We start from the raw sequence: 21,592 nt of genomic DNA, 5'->3' as shown, positions 1-21,592 counted from the left end.
CACTTTTTTAGTTTGAGAAAAATTTCAAAAATCAAAAAAATGTAAATAAAAACATGTAGCACATACCCAAGTTTATCACTCATATTTAACAACTATCAATATTTTTCTCAAATTTGATTCTACTCTTCTTTTTGCAGAAGGGAAACACTAATTATAGCTAAAGTCCCCTTTACCACCACCTCCAATCTCATCTCCCCTTCTTCAAGTCAATCACTATTCTCAATTTAGTTTATAACCTTCCAGTCATTTGTATGCATGTTTTTTAAAATTGTAAAGCAAATTTTTGTTAAGAAAATAGTTATTTCACACTGACTTCCACTGTAAAATCAGTGATGCTCTGATGGCGGGGGCGGGGGGGGCACTTTTTAAAACTTTTAGTCCTTAGTTGTAATAAAAAGTAAACTCAGTCTTACAATTGTTTCAATATCAGATTATCTTAACATGCTTAACATTGCGCTCCAACCACTTAAACCTGCTCTCCTCTCTCTGGAGAGCTTCACCTGCAGGTTTCTTTCAGCAGCATCCTTAGTTAAGCTGATAGAGTGAAGAAGTATCTTGGGCCAGTGTCATATACTTCCCAACCATCTTTTAATTCATTAAGATCTAAAATGTTTTTTTGTTGAGCTTTATAAAGTGCCAATTCTTATAAATGAGACAGATATTGCTGTGGCCAGACTCTTCAGATGACAGCAACAGTGACACCATGAGCTGAAGGAGACGGGGTGAGGTGCTTAAATTAAGCAGGTAGATTTGTGTCCTAATGCGATCACTTAGTTCACAACACCGTTATCGATTTCTCTTAATGGATATATATCTGTAATGTTTTGTGCAAGAATTAAGAGCACTACTGGAAAATCTAAGAATTTCTTCTTTATTTCATTTGACTTTATTCCTTTATGCACCCAAATAGTCAACAGATATCTAGGTTAGGTACTCTAGAAGCAGAACCAGAGATGGAAATATCTGTATAAGTGATTTTAGAAGGAGAGCTTTTAGGTGAAACTTTCTGGGAAGTGAAGGAATCAGGATAAGACTGCGGAAAAGAAGTGGTTTTATTTATTTTTTAGTTTTTTAGTTTTGGCCGCCCCATGCAGCTTGTGGGATCTTAGTTCCCTGACCGGGGATCGAACCCTGGCCCCTGTCAGTGAGAGCACGGAGTCCTAACCACTGGACCGCCAGGGAACCCCCAAGAAGTGGTTTTAGGTGAAGTCTGGCCTCAGCCTCCTCACAGGAAGCTCTGGAGCACGAATGGCACTACTCAGTTATCCCACCTGGAAGTAAGAGAGCCAGGCTTCTTTGCTCCCACGTCAGTGAGGCATTAGTTAGGAGAGGAATCAGGGAGAACCTCTAACTTCCCAGGCATTTCTGGACAAGATACTTCCCAGGGATGGAGGGCAATTCTTTGGAGAGGGGTGCAGCTGTGAGCTTTTAGAAGTCAATGCTACAGTAGCTGTGGGATGGGTGCCTTTGGTAGCAAAGGAGATCTGGGTAGGACACCAACAACATATACTACCAGCCACCAACAATATACCCTACCAGAAAACTCAGCCTCCTGTTGAGTGCAGCCCCTAGCACTGTTCTAGGCCTTGAGAAATGCAGTGATGAACAAGATAGACAAGGTCGTTGCTGCCATGAAGCTTTCCTTCTAGTGGTAAAAAGGAGGCATGCAATGAACAAATAATTCAGTAAACTGGAAAATATCAATGCTATAATGGAAATGATATAAAAGGTTTTATAGGGTGATGTGATAAGGAGGAAATGAATAAGTTTGACAGTAGTTACTATCTTCATAATTGTGCTGGGATTTACAGCAAGACATTCTAGCATTTTAGCAGCTTTGTCTGTTCTGCAGATTCAGTGGTTGAATTGACCCTATGTACGATGGATCCATAAAAGATTACAGATTATAGTAACTAGAGACTTGTGAGAACTTGGACTAGTGATAGTTTGAAATAGGATTCCAGCCAACAGCTGAAGTTACCAGGCCTAGCTAGGGTCTGACCCAGGGGGAAAAGGGTTTTCGGGACAAGGGTTACTAGGGATACTTGTACGAGTATCAGTACATCCCCAAATAGGAGATTTATAACCTCTCTGAGCAAAACCAATGAGTCATGTATCTCGTTCCCTGGTTCGAATAGGAAATCAGGAACTGAGCAGGGCTGAGCCTGCAGCAGCTGAGTGAAACTGAATAAAGTAGGGATAGCACTATAAGCTCAGCAATCTACTAACAAAGGTGTCTTTCATGTTATACACACCACATTCTGAATGTGATTTTTTTTTACCAACTCTTAGTGGTAGTGGTTTAAGTTGTATATAATTGAATATCATTTTCCACCAAGGACTTAAATTCTGCTGCTGCATTATTTGAACACTTTTACTAATACATATTTACTGGTTTCTGCTGGCAGCTGATCAGATGACAGTAGTGCTACATAGTCAGCAGTGTTCATTTGTTTTAAGACACGGTTTTTAGGAATGCATTGCATCAAAAAGTATAAACCATTTCTTATAAAACTGGGCTAAAATAAAACAGAAGCCTCAAATTTTTAAAAGAAAAGCATGAGTTTGGGTAACCTCTTTGAGCCTGAATTTCATCATAGGATTGTTGGAGGTATTAAATGACATACGTCGCATGTGTCTAGGACAGTGCCTGGTGTGTGGTAGGTACCCAGTTAAACTTAAATCTCTTCTCTATAAATCTGTATTGTCCATATATCTCCTGCCCCTTCCTCTCTTCTTAGCTTTGAATCTGCAGTTTTCTTTTTAAAATATCCACATTGGTATCTCTGGAGCATTTCAAATCCCAAATGTCCATCTCTTCATACCAAATTTTCCTTTATAAATGTCCTCCAGCCCCTTTTCTATACCTCATTCATGGTGGGTATCAGTAAAGCAGTGCTTATGATTGGTAAAGGAAAGAATGGATGTTTCCTCTCTGAGCTTATGGAATCCTGTATCCAGTCATCTGGTCTGTAATCGATATACCTTTTTCCTTTCCCTGTCCTTTATCGTGACAGCCAGTTATTACAAAATCATGTCTACATTTTTCTAGGTCTCCCAAATATTTCCCTCTTTGCCTTTCCTACAGTCACTAGCCATACCTAGACTATTAAAATAGTTTCTTCTCCTTCAACCTAGAATTGTGACCAAGTCCTTTCAATTCCATCCTCTGGGCCATAGACCCATTCCTAATTTTCTCTTGCCTGGATTTTTACAGTAGCCTCCTGGTTAAAAACTCAGCCTTCGATCTGTCTTTCCCAAGCCTCGTACTGTTCCATCAGTAAAGTTGATCACTTATTCTCCTGCTCAGACCCTTCAATGATGCCCATTGCCAACAATATCAAGTCCATAGTCCTTAATCTGAGCCCCATCATTTTTCATTTCATTAGTCTTACTTCCAACCTTTCTCTCCCACATACTCAGGCTTAATCCATATGAACAGCTTGTGGTTCCCAAGAATCACGTGCCTATTCACGACTCCCTCACTTGCCACTTGCAGCTTTTATAGCCTGGAATGCCCCACTCTATCCAGTCTATCTGGAAAATTCTTACTTTTTCTTCAAAATGCAAATCAAAGTCTTTTCTTCTAGGAAAATTTCTTAGACCCTTCCTTCTTTTCCTTCACAAGCAGATGTTTCCTTTCTTTGTGACAACATTAGTACAAAGCGCTTCTAAAAGTGGGGAGCATGTACCAGGAAGTTCAAGACCATCCACTGGAACATGGGAAGACATTAGAATTTATATTTATTTTGCTTTTAAAAATATGAAATAAGCATTACCAATATTTAGTATACTGACTGACACTGGCACCCTCATTTGTTCAGTTTGTCACATATGGGAAATGGGACGTATCCAGAGAGAATTGTGGGAGTTTGTATTATGGGAAGATGACAGTGGCGCTCTCAGGTATTCATCTGATTGCACAATATGACAACACATAACAGTTTACTGTGCCCAGTTTAGCAGATTTGTGGTTTACGTTACCCAGTGTTAACTAAGCCAGCCCTCATATAATGGATAGTGGTTTAAAAGATTCTTGAAGAAGCAGCCCTGGGTTGAAAATATCGTTAATAATGTAAACATAAACAAATGACATGGAATCGGCAGAAAATTATGTAAGTATAACTATTGATGGAGCATCTGATTTGATTGGATAGAGACAAGACTCTTAAATAAGGTTACAGAGGACATCACACATGAAATGTATTCACTCCATGATGATTCAAAACAAAACACTGCCACGAAGATTGAAAGCAGACTTGCACACAGTGCTACAGGATGTCACCAGTTAGATATGTCACATAAAAACAAGAGCTTTAAAGCAAAGCCAGAACTATTGCAATATTTTGGAATAAGGTAGGAACTGACTGTGAAAATCTTTCATACTACACAGTCTCACTTATAATCTCATTGTAAAGTATTTAAAAGATCTGTCAAACCTGCCCATTTGTCTTTTACCAAGTCAAGAGTTCACAATTTGTTGATCTGTCTGTGTGTTAATGGCTGTTAGAGAGATGCTATGTAACAGATACTTTAAAAATTAAAAAAAAAACCACATTTAATTTGACCCTTCAAGCTACAGGTCATGTTTTAGCAGTAAAGTAGAAAATAACTCCTTAAAAAAAACTTCTCTGGAGAGAGTGTTTTTAAATCAGATGTTTATAACTTTCAGTTAGTTTTTTTGTGGCTGAAATAATGTATGTCACTCTGTGATTTTGTGATATAATAATTATATGTTTGGTCTTCATTCCCTTTCCCAGCACAAGAGCTTCTAAAACGCTTGTAATTTCCTGTGTTATAAGGGTATCTTTTGTTAAAATATTTGGTCTTTGTCTTCAGTTCTAAGACCCTTGGAATCTCCAGAATGATAAGAGAGTCTCATAAGATGACTCTAGGGTCTCTAGAGAATTGTCGGGTGTGGAAAACCCACATATTCGGTGTCAGAAGTAGAAATAGATCGTAGTACTCCTAAAATGTCTCATGTCTGCACACTAAAACAATTTAAAATACAATTTCCTACAAATGAAGAGTTTCAATGAGTTTTGAACCTATTCGTTCAAAATATATATAAAATGTGACACTGTGTGATTAGTTTGCAAAAACACTGACATCAGGAAAGATGGAAATTCCCAAGCCTAACTGTAACGAAAACCTTTGTTTTGATAGATGAGATTGAAAAATGCATGTTGAGCTATAGGGACTGCAGTCAATATTGCACTTCTGTTTGGAGCTACGAGTCTTTGTGAGCTCTTTTTCAGCTATAATAAGTATTGAAATAAACTCAATTTAGGACTGGACCTTTAAATCACACAAGTAATAAAATGTATTAATCACATTATTCTTTTTAAAATATCCTTCTTTAATTTTTAATGAGAACAAAAAGGGGTTCTTTTGTATTATTAACAAATAAAATTTTAAAGTGTTTTTAAGGTATTGTTTTTCATCTTTAGCTCAGTTGTTGTTTCTATTTTGGTGTACTTTAGAATGTATCTTCTTAAAAACATTTTATTAATGGTACATTTAGAGCCACTGACCTAGAGTAGGCTCTGCTATTATACACGTCATTCTTTATCACAATCACGTGTTTCCACCTCTGTCTTCCCTGCTAGACAGTGTTCTCTCCCTATGGGCAGGGGCATTTCTTTGAACTGCCTCCTCCAGCATGATTTCTGGAATATGGAAGATGTTTGATAAGATTTGTTAAGCAAATGAATAAATGCAATGTCTGTTCCTTCCCATCCATCTTTGAGACATCCATTTAGAGAATTCTCTCTCTGAAATGGATAGATGATTGGTCCTCCATTCCCATGAGATGAAAGTCAGACTCTTAGCACACGATATTTAAGAAGAGTGTGCACTCCGACTCACCCCACCTATCCAGCTCTACTCCCCTCCATGCAGCTATGTTCTAGACATGCTCGGTTCTTCCCCAAACTACTCTCGTATCTCCAAACTTCGACGTGTTTTCCTATTCCTCTATCTGGAAGCACCTTCCACCCATCTCTGCCAGTTAAAATCAAATTTAATCATCAAGATCCTGTTTTCTTCAGTCAGAATTAATTGCCTTCTCCTCTGTGTACACATTGAACTTTGTTTTAATTTCTATTATAGCCCTTATCACATTCTGATGTAAGTTATTTTCATTTTATATTTATTTATTTATTTTGGCCGTGCCGGGTGGCATGCAGGATCTTAGTTCCCTGACCAGGGATTGAACCCATGCCCCCTGCGTCGGGAGCGTGGAGTCTCATGTGAGTTACATGTATCTTATATATCTCTTGTCATGTGAGTTTCTTGAGAGCAGGAGCTCTGGATTATTCATTTTATAACCCTTCATACCTAATAATCTGCTTTACAAATTGGTAATACATAATATGGTGTTAATACACTCACGGGTTTATTCATCCTTTATGCAAACATTTATTACATGCATAGAAGGTACAAGGCATGATGACAGGCTCTAGGTATATTAAAAATATATATATATATGATATCCTCTTGTCTATAGATGGTATGCCTAGTGAGGGGACAGTCATAGAAATGTTACCGAGCAAGGGCTCTCTGCCCAATGCACATAGAAGCCAATACCAGGGCTCAAATCTGTCTCCCCAGTCTGGGGTTCAGTCAAACCTTCATGAGTTAGGTGAGGAGGGTTGGTATGCAGAATCACTGGCAGGGCACGTTCTGATTGGAGGGCTTTGGAAAGTGGCCATTTGTGGTAAGGTGTGGTAAAGGGGGCTTCAGCACTGGGTCTTCCTGGACGATGGACCCTTCGCCTCTGAAAGGGATCCCGTGTTCAGGTTCTGGTCATGTCCTTGTCCTTTGGTTCCATGGCCGGGGGAGGGGGTGGGTAGAAATGTTGGTTCTAGGTGTTACTTGAGGACAAAATTTTCTCCTCTGTGCATGCTTGGCCTGCATGACTTGCAGTTTTGTTCTGCTGTCTTTGAAAAGTAATTCAGTAACTTGTTAGAAACAGGATAGGGCCAGTTTGGGCTGGTTCTGCGGTTACCTGAACAACTAAAATGTTTCATGAGTGTAAAATGCCAGTAGTTCAACTGGGAGTATAGACGTGAGAAATACTTAATGCTTCAAAGAGGAGGCAGTATTTGAGTTGAGCCTTTAAGGAACGGGCCTTAACAGTTTGTCAGGCAAAGTGGGGAGAAGGGAAGAAAGAACTTCCCAGGAAAAGTGCACACAATTAGGCACAGTGCTTAAGGAATTACCAGCAACTCAGGGCAGCCTAGGGTACGTGACTGGAGTAGCTGACTGGAGTGCACCCATTTCAACAAACATTGTTGAACAACTAGTAGATGCTGCTTACTTTTCTAGCATGAGTGACTGCAGCAGGAACAAAAGAGCTAAAAACCCCAGGCTTCATGTTTATATTCTAGTTGCTAGTGAGAGAGAACAAGATCATTAAAATATGTAGTCTGTCCGGAGCCTGTGCTCCGCAACGGGAGAGGCCACAACAGTGAGAGGCCCGCGTACCGCAAAAAAAAAAAAAAAAAAAAAAAAAAAATGTAGTCTGTCAGATGGTAGGTGCTATGGGGAAAATAAAGCAGGGAGGTGGGGCAGAGTGAGGTGTATAATTTTCATAGGTTGACCAGGGAGAAGGCCTCCCTGAGAAGTTGACTTTTGAGTAGCCCTGATGGATGCTAGCCTATTTCCAGCCTTTTGCGCCTATAAACATGCCTTTTATATTTTAAGTTTTATCTATGTATTAAGTACTCTTTTTCAGGTTTTCGAGATCCTCTGGCTAACCTTGAATAAATAGCAATAACACCTAAACTCAAGTGAGAGAACAGGACAAATGGACCACACCTTCATTTTCATCCTGAAAGAGTAGAAGAGATTTGCCCAGGACACGGGAGAACTTTTCAAGTCCCAAGGTGACCTGAGCTGCTGCTATCTTGAAAAGGTGCAGTAGTTGAGATGCCCAGCAGCTCCAGTCAGAAAATGCTGCCCGTAATGCCTCAGCCTCACGTGGGAGGCTCTCCACAGTGATTATCCTGACACAGTTCATAACGCAGTGAAAACAGCATTTGCCATTTCATACCCACTCATTTATTTCATTTGGGGTTCAAGGAGCGTGCTAGATACCGGAAGAGAAAAAGCGGCCAGAGACTGAACTGGCTGAGCAGTGTCAGCCATCTTCCACTCACCCCGGTGTCCTAGACAGCAGCTCTTTGTTGCTGTCTTCCTGACGATGTCTTACACGCATTTGTATTGGAACAGCTAGGGACATTATGGAATGGCATTCAAAATCTCCATCAAATTTTAAGGAAAAAACGGGAGATGGCGAAGAAACGTGCTAGAGGACTGCTCTGTCCTCTGCCCTCTGATTCCTCAGAGGTGTTTGTTCCTTCTCCTCTGCCATTAAAATCACACTGGAAAATAGGCTGGGGTTGAAATGAACTCTTTAACTTCCGCTGCTAAAAGCAATATATATTATTTTTCTTACGATTCAGCAGTGTCTTCCTTTAAGAACACCTATCATAAAAACTTAGTAAAATAGGTATATTACAGAAAACTTAAACATCGATTTTCTTTAAGTTAAGAGTTCTCCAAATAGAATGCTTATTTACATACTGTTTTCTATTTGACTCAAGTGGTTCAAGTGTGATAAATAAACCAGAGCACTGGGAATTGTTTCAAGTTGATGAACAACCAGAAATTAGGATAAAATAATTCATGGATTATAGTATACCGAATACTATTATGGTAATACAAAATGCAACTTACATAGTAAATTTTAAGCTGTAAGTATCGCACAGGAGGTGTATTTTGGGTTATTAACCAACAGAGGCATGCCTGACCAGTTTCATGGAGAGCTGGTGGACTTAGGTCTTCTCTGACTTAAATAGTCGAAGGCTGGGCTTCCCTGGTGGCGCAGTGGTTGAGAGTCCGCCTGCCGATGCAGGGGATGCGAGTTCGTGCCCTGGTCCCGGAAGATCCCACATGCCGCAGAGCGGCTGGGCCCGTGAGCCATGGCCGCTGAGCCTGCGCGTCCAGAGCCTGTGCTCCGCAACGGGAGAGGCAAGAAGAGTGAGAGGCCCGCGTACCGCAAAAAAAAAAAAAAAATAGTTGAAGGCTGTTTATCATTTGTCTTAGTGATCAAAAATACTTATTTTAACTTTATTTTGAATTGCCTGTGGTAAAATATCTTTTGATATTTAATTTCATGCAAGATCCAGTTTCTGCTGTGTCAAAGGTAGCACATTATTAGTATGGTAAGATAAGTTTACTTAAATATATTACGAATTTAAGCTCAGCAAAGGAAGGAATGTTTACTTTCACAGATACTTATCCATCTTATCTAAAGCAGTGCCCATTAATAGATGTCCAGTAAATATTTATTGAATGAATAATTATGGTATATCCTGATATGAAAATGTATTCACTTAATTTTTCACTCTATCAAACTTTTATGTTGTTACCCAATTAACGAGGCATTTGAAAATATAAATTACTAGATATTATATTTTCTTTTTTTTTTCGCGGTACGCGGGCCTCTCACTGCTGTGGCCTCTCCCGTTGCGGAGCACAGGCTCTGGACGCACAGGCCCAGCGGCCATGGCTCACGGGCCCAGCCGCTCCGCGGCATGTGGGATACTCCCGGACCAGGGCACGAACCTGTGTCCCCTGCATCGGCAGGCGGACTCCTAACCACTGCGCCACCAGGGAAGCCCGATACTATATTTTCTGATAAAGATTTATCCAGTGGATACAATATTCACCTGCCTCACACTCTGGTTTCTTCTGTGTGTGCCTCTTTGTACACTCATTTAGTTTTGTACTTTAATCTTCATCTCATTTTATTCCTTTTCAAAAACTGTTTAGAAAATGCCTTATTTAATGTCAGAGGAAAAGTTAAGTAAGAGGCATGCATATTGTTTTTCTTTTTTTGTCTGGTAAAGGGGAAATGAAGTTCCTACAAAGAAATTAGATAATTTTGAGTCCCTAAAATTTACCAAGCCAGAAAGCTAGTCTTCAGAGTAAAGACAAAAGATCCTGTGTTTAATATTCTATCTTAGTATATTTATTTTTAAAGACTAGACAACTTATAAAATGTTCAGATTTTGTTAAAGTATTTGATTATCAGCGTGGCTTTGAATATTGGAGGAATTTCTTTTTTAATAAGTGTTACTGTATTGCTAGGAGACGTGGTAAGGAGGGTAAGTAGATCTTGAAAACTATTTTGAAAATTTTAGCTTCCATCAGATGACTGTTTTGCTGTGGCTATTTTCTACCTGCTGTTCCCAGAAGATCCTACCTCTGGAGAGCAAAGTGCTGCACCACAGTAGAATTCCTTCCATAAATACTATCCCCCTAATGTCTTCCTTCCTTTTCTGGTTTGTTAGCATTTTATGCATCTGGACATAGCGATGAGTGATTGACAACTAAATAAACTATCTGTCCTCCAAAACAAGTATTTTAAGAGCCGGAGTCACTTTGGCAGAAAAAATATTTTGTTTATCTTACTAAAAGGACTTTTCCCTCACAGCATTCAAAGCACATATAATAATAATGTCTCTCTCACTTTTATCTTTCTTACTTTTTACTCTACTGTATTTCCTCATATGTTCTATTTTGATTCCCTCTGTAGAGATGAGTCATCTTGGGTTTCAAGAGTTTAAGTGATTGGGACTTCCCTGGCAGTTCAGTGGTTGAGACTTCACCTTCCAATGCAGGGGCTGTGGGTTCGATCCTTGGTCAGGGAGCTAAGATCCCACATGCCTCACGGCCAAAAAACCAAAACATAAAACAGAAGCAATATTGTAACAAACTCAATGAAGACTTTAAAAATGGTCCACATCAAAAAAAAAAAGAAAGAAAATCTTAAAAAAAAAAAGAACTTAAGTGATTGACCAAACTAGGAGGACTCACGTTTAGGCCAGTGCTGGTTTTCAACTAACACTGCAATAATCATAGTTAATTTTTGTCTTCCTTTTTTTGTAGTGTATGGCAACACTGCTTATATTAATGACTGTTTCTGTTTGAGGACTCAGGGAAGTTTCTTCCCCAACATGGCAAAATAAATATGTCTTTCATAGGCAAGGTAGGAAGGGAGTGTTCAGAGAGCCCAGAATATTTGTAAACATTAATTTTTTCTCATATTTAATTAATTCTCAAATTTGTTTGCATCCCCTGTGTCTAAGTACCACTCTCTCTTTTATTAGTGATAATTATTAGTAGTACATCTTATCTTTATTTCATTGCTTGCTTTAAAATAAGCCTTGTGGAAGTGATGTTCTTGTTTATTCCATGACTTCTTCACTTGAAAATATCCAACAGCACTTCTCAAGTAATGGTATGGTTGTATCTTATTTGTGAAAATTACCGTTTAATTCTATTTTTATAGATGATTTTTATAATCATCCCACTTTTTAAAATATTGAGCAAATATTTGTTAAGTGCCTCCTAAGTGCCATATTCTATCTTTCCTTTCTCATGCTTGGCTTATAATAATGAGTGGACTGTTACTGTAGCCATCTCTATTTTAATGAGCTACAAAGTTAGAGAAGATTTCTATTAGCTATTTAAAACTCTTGTCTTTTTTCTTCCGTCACCCTTGTGTTTAACTATTATTGTTTTTCTAAAAGACAGCTAACCATAAACCAATTTAAATGCAACTTACTAAACTATTATCCTCAGAGTAAACATTGCTATTTTGAGATCTTTTGCTCCTCAATAAATTCGAAGATATTAGCTTAATGTACCTTTATACACAACATTGTGAGAACGGATTGTGCTTGCTCTCCAGAGGCCAATTTTCTTTCCTTAGTTTAATAAAAACCTGGTCTTTATTCAATCTAATTACTTTTTATTGCATCTGGAATCATTTTAAATTACTATTGAAACATTAATAACTCCAACTTAAAAAAAAAACTTTAAAATCACAGAGTTAAAAGAAGACTAGAGTTTAGCACCATATTTCTTTGAGTAGCCCCTTTATTGACACAGGCTTTAATTGATGGACTGCTTTAGTTTGTAAGAGTAAGAAGTGAGAACAATTGGTGCTAACATAAATGTCAGCAATTAGCTGAACATTCTAATTAATTCCTCAAGCATTGCTGATAACTGTTATGTACTGGAAAGACATCCCTTTATTAAACTGTAGGCTAAGGAAATGTTACTAAGATGTGTTTTCTTCTCAGTATTGTTGAAATTGTTGAGTCTATTTCAACTTTTATGAGTTTATGTTTCAAAGCTGTTATTGAGAGGAACAAATCATAATAGAATTGAAATTGTAACAAAATATTCTCTTAGGGTCGTTGCTTATTTGTGTGGAGAATAAATATCTTTTGATCCAAGATGCTCCTAAATACAAAGCAATGATTTTAATCAAATATTTTCTGAAAAAGAATCATTATATTGTCTTTACGAGTCAATTCACATGCTACTTGTGACAATAGCCATCTGATCATTTACTTAGTTGAAGTTTATAATATTGTAAGATACCTTGAAAAACAAGCTTTTTTCTTGTTGTATGAAGTACTAATCAGAAGATAGTGGGTTATTTTCTTTCTTTTTTTTTTTTTTTTTGTGAGGTATGCGGACCTCTCACTGTTGTGGCCTCTCCCGTTGCAGAGCACAGGCTCCGGACGCGCAGGCTCAGCGGCCATGGCTCACGGGCCCAGACGCTCCGGCAGCATGTGGGATCTTCCCGGACCGGGGCACGAACCCGTGTCCCCTGCATCGGCAGGCGGACTCTCAACCACTGTGCCACCAGGGAAGCCCAGTGGGTTATTTTCTACACTTATATGATAAGGGACTTACATATAAGCCAACCCATTTTTTAAAAGTTGAATGTAATTTTACATATTTTGCTAGCCTTTGCAATCCTTTGATATATAAGACAAAGGACCAATAATAAGAATAGAACAAAGCCACTTTTTTCCTTTAAGCTCCTCTTTCTCATAGCCTACTCCACTGAAACCCATGATTCCCATTGGTATTTATCCTCATTTGTTGTCCTTTTTGGGAATCATCTGATTTACGCTTGTTCTCTCAAACCTATGGTTTTTATTTCTAACACAAAAGTCTTTTGAGAAATCTAATTTGGCAAATGGTATGCTATCAGAATTCAAGTGTTATAGAACAATTTCATTTGCCTTTTTAAAATTGGAATTCAGCTTGAATTTCCTGTTCTTAATCTGCTATGAAGCACTCTAATTATTAGGGTAATGGCTGAATTTCCTTTCTACTGACAATGATACAAGAGTTCCATTTTCCATTTCGGTTCTGGGAGGTGTCCTGTTGTTGCCCATTAAATATATGACAGCTGAGGTGTGAAATTCACTATGTTGCTGTAAAAAATCTGTGTGAACACGTCTCTTTCTCTTCCTCACTTACCCCCTTCTGTATTGCCAGGATATTAACAGTGAATTTAAGTGATATTCATTAAACTCTGTTCTTATTTGTTTAAAACCCTAAAAAAAATTTAGCAGACTAGAGCATAAAGTATATCCTACAGTAAATTTATGAGACCCAGGGATACAAAAAATGGATGTGTGACTATATATCATTATATTGCATAAGAAACATTTTCTTCATACTAAAGTTGATAATCACCAATACATGTCACAATATATTTTCACTTTCCTTTAACATCCCTCAAGGCTTTATTTTAGATACATTTCAATTTGAAGGTTAGTGAAGATAAAAGAATAATGTTGGATTCTTTATAAAGTGTAGTGCTAAGGCTATAGCAAACAGTAGATCACTAGACAGGCACCAGGCCCATGAGAGCCGGTATGAGGCTGGGAGCTTGGAACAGAGGTCAGGAATGGCAATAGGCCAGAGCTCCAGGGAATAAATTGAAGAAACCAATCACTGTTTAGTCAAGTTAGAGGGAGAAGCCTTTCAACCTAGGTGCAAAAAAAGTCAGGTAGTCTAGAAATTGTAAATGTCAATAATCGTACTGCCAACATACTTGCTCAAGCCCTGGTAAATGAGAACTCTGATGCAGAAGTTTCCTGCTACAGTAATAAGTGTAAATCCAACTCAATTTGAAATCCATGATGGATGTAGACCATCTCCCCCTCCGTCCCCTGACTAGTCAATCCCAAGTGTACGTCTCAACATGACTGTACCTTCTGATATACACTCATAAGTGAATTAGGAAGATTCCTTACCTTAGAGTCAGCCTTAGTCTAACCCAACGTTTATTAAAGTGGGTTCTGTAGTTCCAGATTCTCTGTTAAAAAAAAAAGAGTTCCATGATCCAATATATTTTGAAGTCCATATACTGTATGTTGCACTTTTAACTGTTAACGTTTTTGTTCATTTCATTCATGGATTCATTTATTCAACAAAGATTTATTAAATTCATCCTGTGAGTCAGACATCCACTAGATGCTGGGGACAGGATGAGGAATAAGGTAGATATGGTCTACACTCTGAAATCTTAACAGTCTGAGTAGAACGACAGATAGTAAAAATAAGCAACTACGATATAGTGTGGTAAGGACTGAAATAGGGGTGACCCAGGACTCAAAGGGAACATACAGCAAAGCCACCTAATTGGTCTAAAAAGGGTCCACAGGGGCTTTCTAAGAAGTATCATCTGTGCTAAAAACCTGAAGGTCAAGTAGAAGTTACACAGGAAAGGAACTTTTAGTCACAGCAGCAGCAGTAATGATCACAACAAATAGATAAAGCTGGCATGTCATTTTACTCTTTCTATCTGCCATATATTGTGCTAGATACTTTCCCAAGCGTTCTATCAGTGATATTTCTGGGTAGGTTTTATTATTTACTCAAAATCATCTAGTTAATAAGTGGCAAGAACTAGAATTTGAATCCCGTATGGTCTGACTCCAAAGGGTTTTTTCCGCTACTCCACAAACTGCCTTTCAATGCAATTAACTGATTTTGATTAAATTTGTTTTGCTAAGGCAAAAAATGACTTGAGTGATATCTTAAGTTTGCTTTATCAGTGATTGTCATGTAGTATTTATTAGGTTTTTTTTAATAGAATCACATTTTATATTTTAATAATTGTGATAAAATTTAGCATTTGGGTAGAAGTCTCAGAAGTATATTATGGCACTGAGGTCTGAAGTTCACATTCCAAATAGTATCTTACACAGAGAAGGTGCTCAAAACAACACGGTGGTAACTTCACATTTTACGTTGAATAAGTGGTAGCGTAGTTTGAAAAGATAAGTTTGAACTCTTGTAAAGAAAGATGCTACTCACATTTTGGAAGTAATTTAATTCTCTGTACGACATGATCAGGATGGCCGTAGGATTTTTTATTTTTTAGATAGAGTATATGTAGAAGGTGAAGATATGAAATCGATCTCCTTAAAAAATGTCTGCACCTACCTATAACCAACAGCCTATATACACACATTTTTGGCAAGAATATTCATAGGTGATGTGAACTTCATATCTCATCATGTGTGGAGGTGCGTAACATCAAGATAACTCACTATTAGTACTTTTGAAAATCCTGATCTAAAGGAGAGTCAGGTAAATAGTAGTAGGTAGACTTAAGAAAGTAAAATGGATTGCCCTAATCCTAGCAGAAATGTTCAAAATCCCATGGTTCCTGGAGTGAGGTGAGACAGTCTTGCTTTTGCACCTAGTGATGGCAGACTGGGCCAGAAAGTGTAATTCACAGACCTGCTATAATTGGCCACGCCAGCATGCCAGTCATCACCAAACTCACCATCAAAATTATTTTTAACGAATCTAAATATTGTATATAAAATACAAATATATTTTTTAAAATTTCTCCTTTTCACCTTCAGGGAGTTATTTTGAGGAGTGAAATGGTCACAAGGGAAATTACTGGAAGAAAAAAGAGAAGTAAAGACCTGGATAATCTGTAAACTTGGATTAATTCCCAAACCGTTGTAATTTATATTGACATCAACAAAATACTATTGCTGACTGGAATTTCATTTGCTTTTTTATTCATCTTAGGGAAAGCTGGATGGGGGTGAAAAAAGAAATGCTCTTGTGTTATATTTTATTCGTGATCAAATGTCAGTTTATTTCCTTACTTACTATAAAATGTGTTGGTTTAACTTTAGGGACACCACGGTCCAGACCCTTACTCTTCAGCCTTCTGTTAAAGATGGACTTATTGTGTATGAAGACTCACCTTTGGTTAGTAATACAATTATATGAATATTCTCAAATGTATTTTTTTGAATGATAATTATATTTCAGCCTTTGAGGGTGAGAAATCTCCCATTGGTTCCAATATGTTTCAGTCTTAACTGGAAAACACTCATTCATATGTCATTAGGAGAATGGATATTTGAATGCAAATTACTGGGAAAATAACATGTTTTCTTATTCTGTTCTTCTCTCTCCAGAGTGAGAGATTTTGATATCCTCTAATGATTACTTCTCTATTCCAGAATTTTGAAAAAAGAAAGAAGTTTGCTGTTTTCAGATGTACAGACTTCGAAATTAGATAATGCTTCTAGAATGTTTTAAAAAATGGTTTTAATTAATAAAATATTCACCCAATGTTTTAGGCAGCTGAGAAGATCATTCCTCAGCTTCTCACATAAGATGCAAAGAAATCTGGCCTGCCAGGCACACCTCTCTGTGTAGATAACTCCTCGGCAGCAATGGCACAAATAAGCCTCCATGAGAACCTCTGTGGTCCAGACCCCAGCGATGGGAGTCTTTAGGACCTCCTGCCTGAATTCAGCCAGATTAGAACCGACTTTTCTGTGAACAAAGATGTGAAGGCTGGAGTTAGGAGTAGAAGCTACACGTTTTCTCTCTCTCTTTTTTTAAATTCAGCTTATTTTTACGCTAAAATTAAAAAGAAAAATCCTTATTCATTTTTTAGAATATGTAATAAAATATTTGTGGCAGAGAGAATCATCTGTGTCTTGATCTATATTTCCTTAAAATTATTTGCCAAAATTATGTAATGATAAAAGTTTATGATATGGTCCATTTTATATTTCTTACTATGTAAAAAAATAATCTTTGGGTTTACATTGAAATTCATTGACTATCACCTCCTATGCACTCTTTATTTTATTTTTTTTTAAATTTTTGGCCATGCCGCTCAGCTTGCAGGATCTCAGTTCCGTGACCAGGGATTTAACCCGGGCCATGGCAATGAAAGTACCAGGTCCTAATCACGAGGCCACCGGGAAACTCCCTCCTATCCACTCTCTAAAAATGTTTTTAAGGATTTTTCCGAACTTTTACCTTTCTTCTAATAATGTCACCACTTAGTCATCTAAGACCTGGAACTCTTTCTTATTTTTCCTTTCACTTCTTCCCATCTAATCAGTAGCCAAGGCTGTAGATTATCCCTCTGGAAAACTCTTCAGACCAATATAATGCTTTTTATTTCCATTTTTCTCCCATGCCTCCTTCCCTAAAATCAGGTCCTCACACCACTTTTTTACCAAATTGTTACGGTACTCCCCTTTTAGTCTATCCCGCATATTTCTACAGGATTAAATGTACTAACGTGTAGCTCCAAACTCCATTGTTATCATGTCTGAACTCATAAATCTTTAATTACATCCTATTATTTAGTGAGATAAAGCACGTATTTTTTGGTCTGGCAGGCAACTTTTTAGTAGTAGAGACCCAATCTACCCTTTCAGATCCTATTCTCTCTTTTCTTACATTTAACGTCTGCTTCAGCCAAGATAGATATTCATATTCACTCTTCCCTCAGTGGGCTGCAGGATTTCTTGAGTTTGACCATTGATTTTCTTTGTCTTGACTACCCATCTCCTCACATATATACTGATCTCATCTCTTAAAATCATACACTCTTTTAGAGCCATCACAAGTGCAATGTTCTGATATCCAGTATTGATTGTGATGTCTCACTCCTCTTAACCCCCATGGCACTTTAATTTCCCTATTCGTTATACTTGTTTTAATACTCCCCTACCCTGGGGTGTGAAATGTTGTGAATTCCGCCAGCATAGGGATAATTATGAAGCTGAAGGAAAGTAAAGTGCTTACTGCAGAGTTAGCCGTTTAGTAACTATGAGAAGCTTTTGGTAGAGATCCATAAATTTTGTTTCCGGCTCTGCTACAGACAGTTTTGTGATAGTGTATTTATAACTTACATAAAACCACCTATTATAAATCCAAATCAATGAGTGATGACATTTTTAAAACGTTTGCTTTCATTTTTTTGTTTATGGTAAATGTTCTGTCTTCAAAGGTTAAAGCAGTAAAATTGGGTCATGTTCTGGTAGTAGATGAAGCAGACAAAGCCCCAACAAATGTCACCTGTATTTTAAAAACTCTAGTAGAAAATGGAGAAATGATTCTAGCAGATGGAAGGCGCGTTGTTGCAAGTGAGTATAAAAAAGCAACTTTTCTTTCAGTATATGCAATTTGTACATCTCTGGTATCAAATCACACACTTGGCTGGCTATTTATCTGCAAACAAGCACAAGTTAATATAAGTCAAGTTGTCTGTATTGACAGTTATTTGTAAAATTCAATATGTCTGAATCTAGCTTTGTCAGTTTCACTTTCGTATAGCCAGAGAGCATCTTTGAGCATTTCAGTCGTAGTTTTAGGACAAATCGGCTTCATAGTTTTTCTACTCTGAGAATACAAACATATAATCCTTTGTATATTCATCTCAATTATTTGTGTGCAATTTATTTTCTTTCATTGTTATCTGGAATTTTTAAAGCTCTATCACATTTCTGTTACTCATAATATTAAAATTAATGTTATTAGCTCAGTATAATTAGAAAAAAATTGCTGGGCATTTTATATCTATCATATATATGTATGAATATATCGGTGTGTATACATAAATTACACACACATACCAGCTCCAGGAAGAAGTTAGTTATTCTCTGTTTTGGAGTATCTTCCTCCTTTTATTTTATTTTTGTTGTTGTTGTTAGGGGAGATGTACATAGATAAATCTCATAAGTCTGTTTAAGCTACAAGGAAAAATTGTCTAATGCAATGTGAGAACATTTTCTGGTTTCTAATACAAAATTTTTGTGTCATGAAAAGACTTGAAGATCTATAACTAGCCATTAAAAATATACAGTCAATAGTAAGGAACCAAACAAGTTGAGACTAATAACTGAAATCTTCAATATTCAAAGAGAGTATAAACAGAAGACTCCATAAAAATGTACAAGTGCATCACCACAGAGACTTCTTCTTGGACACTGTCATTGCAAGACTGCTGTTTCTAAGCCTAGGAAACTCAGCACTAATAAAAGTATTCTAACATTTCAGTGTCACAATGAATTTATGGGAAAAAATGAGAATTTGACTTAAACAGCCTGATTACTATCTTTTAGAAAGATCATTCAGACTCTTAAGATTAGAATGCTTCCTGCCCTTTTTAAAGGCATTATGAGGACAGTGAAATGGAAAGCAAGAAAGAATCGCTGAAACAAACTTATAGTTCAACAGTGACTGTCTCCTGGTAACCCTTTACATTTTTTTAATATATTTTTGAAGGATAGTCTAGAAGCAAAGGAGTCATCATAATTCTTAAATTCAAGTTTGATTGTAGATGACATTTTAAACACAAGAGCAACTGAAGCTCTTTCGAACATGGTTTCATAAAGCATCACTTCTACGGCTATGTTTCTCATTTTCTTTGCCTTTTAAAATTTTCATGTTTTATTGCTATTTTTATTTTAGTTAACTAATTAAGTAAATTTTGTGTGTGACCACATACCCTTGTATTTACCACTACTGAAATTAGTGGAGATCAAACGTTAAAACTAATGGTGGTATTAGCACGTGAATATATGGCACATTGAAAGGTTACTTTTTGGTATCATAAAAAAATACAAGTATAAGTTCTTACAGACTCATCTCAGATAAAACTCCAGGTGTTTCACAACTATCATTTCTTAAAGATGGACAGCCTAAGGCTAAGATTTAAATAAACCCAGATGACAGGTATTTCTTCTTAAAATAACCATAATAAAGTTTTTACTATCTTAAATTATTGTTTGGCCTAGCAGTTCTATCTGAAATGTACATCAGCAAGTAGTATATAATATTCACTTCCTTTAATACCTTAAACATTTGCACGAAGAAAGTTCCAGTCAACTTGAAATTATGTATTTTAAGAACTATGGTAGAATCCCTTGAATGGAAATTAATCACCTTTGCTCTAATGAATTGACTAGGTGGTCAAGACCTTTATTCTATGTGGTTAAGTTTCAGGGTGCGTAATCTAAACAGGAATTCCTCCTCAGCTACAGAATGAAGGCTTTATGCAAAGTGATGCAGCTGCTGATTGGATAACAACTAAAGGATGTTTGGATTATCCTTTGTGTATTCTTTGGATTATCTATTGTAATAGATTCTTTTTTTTAAAGGAATAATAGCATCTCAAGCCAAGTTTAAGTACCATAAGACAACATTTAGACAAGTTTCCTTTTTAGACATGCATTTAATTTACATAAAAATGCAAGTTCCCGTATAGTTTAGTATACGCTTTATCAGTATTCTGTTGCTAAGCAAACTTTCTCAAAAATGTTTTTGTTTTCTGCAGCCAAATTGTCACAGCCAGATTTCGTAGAGTTGTTTTACCATTGAACAGTATGACTACTTATGTGATTTTAAAGGCTGTAACTTGATACTCTTAAGAATTATTAAATATCTATAAAGAATAAATAGAAATTATGTTTTTCAGATTCTGCATTAGTCAATGGAAGAGAAAATGTTGTTGTGATCCATCCTGACTTTAGGATGATCGTTCTGGCCAACAGACCTGGATTTCCTTTCCTAGGCAATGATTTCTTCGGCACCTTAGGTAAAAAGAATATTGATAATAATAATAAAAACAATAGCAATAACAGTAAAAATATTGTCTTAGTAACAATACTGTAATGGCTATCACTGAATGCTATCATGTGCTGTCATCATCACAGCTACCTTGTGAGAGTGTGTGTTATCCCCATTTTAGAACAGGAGAGTATCATATTCAGAGAGATTTTTTTTTTTTAACATCTTTATTGGGGTATAATTGCTTTACAATGGTGTGTTAGTTTCTGCTTTATAACAAAGTGAATCAGGTATACATACACATATGTTCCCATATGTCTTCCCTCTTGCGTCTCCCTCCCTCCCACCCTCCCTATCCCACCCCTCCAGGCTGTCACAAAGCACCGAGCCAGAGCCAATATCCCTGTGCCATGCGGCTGCTTCCCGCTAGCGATCTACCTTACTACGTTTGTTAGTGTGTATGTGTCCATGACAGAGAGATTCTTTTTTTAGGGTCACTCAGATAAGTATTGGAATGGCTTCATATCTATGTGTTTTCTTACACAACTAAACTATACTTTGTTATTTAGGGCCTCTTAGAGTAAAACACAAAATAAGGAACGGGTTTTAGTGTTTGGTTTTCATCATATCCCCCTATGAAAAGGTTTGAGGCCAGCTCTGGGGAGACTGATTCTCAGTGATTGGAGAGGCCCTGGGATAAACTGAAGCATCAGGAGCCTTTAAGAATAGCTTCGTTTCTCTGTGGCAAGTAGGTAATTCTGGATACTGGGCATTCCATACTCAACATGAAGCGAGCTCAGTCTCCTAGTAGGATTTTTCTTTGATTTTTTTTTTTTTAAACATCTTTGTTGCAGTA

At 37.1% G+C, this 21,592-nt stretch overlaps 1 protein-coding gene across 2 annotated transcripts in view; it reads left to right on the top strand.

Moving 5' to 3' along the window:
* Positions 1-21,592, top strand: part of VWA8 (von Willebrand factor A domain containing 8) — a 368,625-nt gene that overhangs the window by 189,991 nt on the left and 157,042 nt on the right. For both annotated transcript variants that reach the window (XM_033436725.2, XM_004274556.3), the window contains exons 22-24: positions 16,047-16,122; positions 18,176-18,311; positions 20,645-20,764. In XM_033436725.2, the coding sequence (XP_033292616.1) occupies positions 16,047-16,122; positions 18,176-18,311; positions 20,645-20,764 (332 nt within the window). The remainder of the gene's footprint in view (positions 1-16,046; positions 16,123-18,175; positions 18,312-20,644; positions 20,765-21,592) is intronic.

This window comes from Orcinus orca, chromosome 18 (genome assembly GCF_937001465.1).
Source record: "Orcinus orca chromosome 18, mOrcOrc1.1, whole genome shotgun sequence".
Classification (NCBI taxonomy): domain Eukaryota; kingdom Metazoa; phylum Chordata; class Mammalia; order Artiodactyla; family Delphinidae; genus Orcinus; species Orcinus orca.
Note: the sequence above shows the minus strand (reverse complement) of the source record. Positions and strands in the feature narration are given on the sequence as shown.